At 39.7% G+C, this 5,111-nt stretch overlaps 1 protein-coding gene across 1 annotated transcript; it reads right to left on the minus strand.

Moving 5' to 3' along the window:
- Nucleotides 1-303: 303 nt before the first annotated feature.
- Nucleotides 304-1,937, minus strand: LOC143619355 (ethylene-responsive transcription factor CRF1-like). The gene has a single exon (XM_077091304.1). It carries the CDS (start codon nucleotides 1,686-1,688, stop codon nucleotides 744-746), a length of 945 nt encoding a protein of 314 aa, XP_076947419.1. The 5' UTR covers nucleotides 1,689-1,937; the 3' UTR covers nucleotides 304-743.
- Nucleotides 1,938-5,111: the final 3,174 nt, after the last annotated feature.

Genomic DNA, 5,111 nt, shown 5'->3' on the forward strand with positions numbered 1-5,111 from the left:
TTCTGCAAGGGTCGCATTTGTATCCATTGCTTGTATATCCGAAGGATTTGTCAGTTGAAGCCCAAGTTTGATCATGCGTTGGAGACGCTCTTATAAAAAAAAAGTTTGTTGTGTTGTAGTTTCAGTTGAAACGTTCATGAAAAATACTATATCAAGTTCAAAGATATTAAGGAGTCACAGTTGTGTCATGTTAATTAAGAAGTTAACAATAACAAGTACAATTTCACATAGTCTATTTGTACAAATCAGTATTATACGTTGGTGGAAATAATAGACTGAATTTCGTCTAAACTGATAACAAGAATGTCATCAATATACATGTAGCCATCGAAACACACGACATGATTATTTATATCTATAAAATGAAACATAGTGTGGATATATACGCCATGCAACATGAGTTATACCCGAAACCTACAAGTATTGAATACGATTGCAGCAATAAAATTGGGTGAAAATCAGATAATGCATGATCAAACCACGTAGCATTCATTCCATTTCATTTCTTCACCAAATTTAAAACACCAACATCATTTCATTTCTCTAGTCACGTGCACTGCCACGTGCTTTATCCTTAACATCCACACACTTTAGCCACTCGTCCGTTACCACAAACGGTAACGGAGTTAAACCTAAATATTTAAGTATCTAGCTATACTAATATTATAATAAACAAATAATTATAACTCCCTAATTCCGTACAAAAATTCCTGATATTTTCACTTTCACTTCCTTACCCGCTCCTAAATCGAAACGATAGGATCCGACCCGAATATATCACCGAAATCATTCAGGTAATCGTCTGCAGGCCAGGTACTAAACCCAAACCCGAAATCAGATTCTTGAAAATCCATAAACACGTCAACCGGGTCGGGTTGGAAAATGTCGTGTAGGATATCCGGGAAGTCAAACAAGTCCGAGGTGGAGAAAGGCGCGTCAAAAGGCTTAAACCCGGAGAGGTTTTCCGACACGACGTCGTTCTGAGTCGACTCGGCGGTTGACTCGTCCGTGGAAGCGGACGAGAACCGAAGAACGGACTTTGGTGACGTGGCTTTTTTACTGTGCGAGTCTTCAGAAGAGGAAACCGGCGAGGGTTTGTTTATTACCGGAACCGGTGACGGTACGGTGAAGTTTGTTTGGGCGTGGGGCCCACGTAGCTGGATAGCCGCGTGGTCGTACACCATAGCGGCTTCTTCTGCTGTATTGTAAGTACCGAGCCACAGCCGTACACGTCGCGAAGGATCTCTAATCTCAGCCGCCCATTTTCCCCATGGCCGTTGCCGTACGCCGCGAAACTTTTTACCTGTTTTATTAATATTATTATTAATATTATTAATCTTGGACTTAACCGCCGTGGAAGTAACTTTTCCGGCCAGCTTCTTTCTTATTCTTTTCACACTCCTGTTTCCGTTACCGTTACCGTTAACGTTTCTTATATTATTACATAACTGGTTTTCGATTGTAACCTCGTTAACGTACTTTTTAATTCTTTGTCTGGCTGAGCACTCGCCGGACTCTTCGCCGGAGGAGTCAGTGGCGTAAGCGTCAGTGACTGAAATCCTTACGACTCGAGGAAGTTCATCGCCGGAATTAATTTCGTTTTGATACGATGACGTAAGCATTTTAGTTAGGGTTTTGTGCTCAGTGAACTTGACGGAGTTGATGGTTTCGGTTTCTGGTTTAGCCATTGTGAAATTGTTTAGGGTCACATTAACAGATAGAGGATGACAGAGGAGTTGCCGGAGAAAATAATCGCCGGAGATACGGTTAAGTAGGAATAAAACGGTGGTGGTGTTAAGGACGGAGGTCCGGTCAAAAGTTCCGGCGAAAGGTGGAGAGAGAAAGTGGAGTGAGGTGGGGTTTAGTGGCGTGAAGAGTGAAGACGGAAAGGCTGCACCCAACTTGCAATTTTAGAGGCTCATATCTCAGCGGGAATTTCATTTATCTTTATTAGCATTATTTTATTATTATTATTATTATTATTATTAAATAAAAATAAAAATGTTTCTAAAGTTTTCTCAAAATCTGATTTCGAAAAACAGTTTTAAATTATTATATTTTATTCAAGTGATAATAATAATAACACATTTGGTAAAACAACACTTTTTTCCTTCTAGAGAAATGCCGTATCTTTTTGGCAATATTAATTTGCTTATTTAAATTTGCATGTTAACAACTTTGGAAATGTTGGTTCTCTTTTGGGAACTTTTTAATGAATTTACAATAACTATGATAAATCCAAAATTTTCATATTATCCTCATTAGACAAAACAACAAGAAGTCTTATCTTCACGTTTTAGTAAGTAGTAGCGTAGTCATGAATTCATGTCATAACATACTAAAAACAAATTTATTGTAAAATTTTAGGTGTTTTTATTAATTTTAAGCTTGCATGTGAATAAAATTTTTGTTTACTTCTATGCTTAGACGTGGTTGAATGACGTATTCAACAAAATACGTAGTGTATGTTCGGCCGCATCTTATTGCATCAACATTTTAACAAAAACACTATTAGAAGGAGATGATAAAAAATGTTGTGAATACTTAGGGGGTGTTTTGCCTAGCTTTTTTTAGCAAAGCTTATAGTTTTTTTAACTTTTTTTTACAAAATAAGTTTGATTTGGTGTTTGGTTTAGCTTTTTTAGCTTATGCTTATAAGCTTATATAAGCTAGTTTGAAAAAGCTTACTTAAAAATGGTTTTTTAGCTTATTTGATTAAGGTGGTAAGTTATTCATTTGGCATCAAATGATGGCAGATTAATAATATTGAAGCAACTTATTACGGTAACAAATCAAAAAATAAAAGCTAGGCCAACACCCCCCCCCCCCCCCCTAATAAGGGTATATTATGTATAATATGGGTTGGCGTACACATGGTCCATTATGGCACAACAGTGTTTCAAAAATTCACAAGTGACTAGACGTATTTTATGCACAAGTTACCCAACAATTAACCAATGGATGTTGAGGTTCCACTTATTTACCAAAAAAAAATGAGCATGACACTTAGACAAATCAGAAATTCTAAGTTTCATCTAGTGTTTATGATAGGGCCTATGGAGTAGGCTAGACTCAAGAAGAAGGTACAGAGAGAGAGAAACACTTTTGAGGCAATTTTCTGAATATCTTTCCTAAAACAAAGTACAAAACTTAAATAAGCAAACAATTTGACTACTTCTACTCACGTCCCTTATTATGAGGGCCACATGCACCACTATCCCACTAATGCAGTAACCAACAAGAAATAGGAAAATAACATGTGCTAAAAAGACTAATTCAAATAAAAAATAAAGAAACGGTTTGATGCGGAAGTTACGTTTACTCCAATAGCTTAGAAGGCTTCTTAGTTTCTCTCTTAGGCCTGCTGTTCAGCCCACCATTAATTTGGGTCGTATCAACTGCCTTCCCCTTGTGAACGAGCTCGTCCTCGAGTTCGTACTCGACTTCTTGCATGGTTGGTAACGGAATCGGATCCGGATTTCCTTTGACTTCTCTTAGTAGTGACACGTGAAACACGGGGTGAATTCTTGCCCCCAATGGTAGTTGCAGACGGTACGCAACCGGCCCGATGCGTTCCATAATCTGAAAAGGCCCATAGAACCTTTTGGATAGTTTCCTGCTACTCCTGTGTTTAACCGATTGCTGGCGGAAATCTTGTAACCGTAAAAAGACCATGTCACCAACGTTGAACTCTCTATCCAACCTTTTTTCATTAGCTAGTGATGCCATTCTCTGTTGAGCTCGCTTCAGATTTTGTTTTAGCAACGAGCGTAGTCGCTGAAGCTCCAAAAGGGTTGTGTCGACTGAAGGGATCTCCGACTCCCCTGGTTGGTATCGAATCACACTTGGAATTGGTTGGCCATACAATGCTTGGAACGGACTCATGTTAATCGAGCTGTGGTGTGAAGTATTGTACCAATATTCCGCCAAGTACAAGTATTTGCTCCATGTTCTTGGTTCATCACCTGCAAAAGAACGTAAATAATTCTGCAAGCATCTGTTGACAACTTCGGTTTGGCCGTCTGATTGTGGGTGATAGGCGGTTGAATACTTAAGCTTTGTTCCCACCTGTTTAAAGAGTTCCTTCCAAAAATTGCTAAGAAATATGGGGTCACGGTCAGTAACAATGCTTCGAGGTATCCCATGCAGGCGGTATATATTTTGGAGGAAAAGTGTTGCTAACGTTACCGCCCCATACTTTGGTGGAAGAGCGATGAAGTGAGCAAATTTGGAAAAACGATCGACCACGACCCAAATGGCCGACTTGCCTTGTGAAAGAGGCAAACTAGTTATGAAATCCATGGACACGTCTTGCCAAACAGTGGATGGAATGGGTAAGGGTTGTAGGAGACCGTAAGGTTTATGTGTCGGGTACTTCACTTGTTGGCATATTTGGCACTGTTGGACAAAAGAGGTGACTTCATCTTTGAGTCTGGGCCAACTAAAAGAAACTGCCAAACGTTTGATAGTCGCCCTAATTCCCGAATGACCCCCTGTTTGAGAGGCATGGAACTCCTGCAAAAGAAGTAACCTGATAGTAGAATTTTCTGGCATAAAAATACGAGTACCATGATACAAAAGCCCATCTCTGACCGCAAATTGCTTCTTGGAGTTTTTCAATATCTTTGACATTAGTTCTTTACCTTCTGGAGACACATAAAAGTTTTTCAGTTCATTCACCCATTGGGGTTTGATGACTGAGATTGCTAACAGTTGAGGGCTGTCTAGCCGACTAAGTGCATCAGCGACTCGGTTCTCCTTCCCTGGCTTGTAATGGATTTCGAAGTCGAAACCGATTAGTTTCGTTGCCCACTTGTATTGTTCTGGTGTTTGCACCACTTGTGTTAAAAGGTGCTTTAAGCTCCGTTGGTCGGTAAAGATATTGAACTTTCTCCCTAGCAAGTATTGTCTCCATTTCTTTACTGCTTCCGTGATAGCGAATAGTTCTCTAACATAGGCCGAAGCAACCTGCATTCTCGAGCATAATTTCTTGCTGAAAAATGCTATTGGCCGATCGCTTTGAGACAAAACCGCGCCAACAGCCACCGTAGAAGCATCAGTAGTAACATCAAACGACCGAGAAAAATCTGGTAGAGTGAGGGTTACCAACG

Source organism: Bidens hawaiensis, unplaced genomic scaffold, assembly GCF_021521415.1.
Source record: "Bidens hawaiensis isolate Kalapana, Puna unplaced genomic scaffold, B.hawaiensis_p1.1 tig00002423_1, whole genome shotgun sequence".
NCBI lineage: Eukaryota > Viridiplantae > Streptophyta > Magnoliopsida > Asterales > Asteraceae > Bidens > Bidens hawaiensis.

What these genes read in the sequence shown, in the direction of transcription:
- LOC143619355 (XM_077091304.1), bottom strand. Translation starts at nt 1,688, where the DNA reads ATGGCTAAACCAGAAACCGAAACCATCAACTCCGTCAAGTTCACTGAG.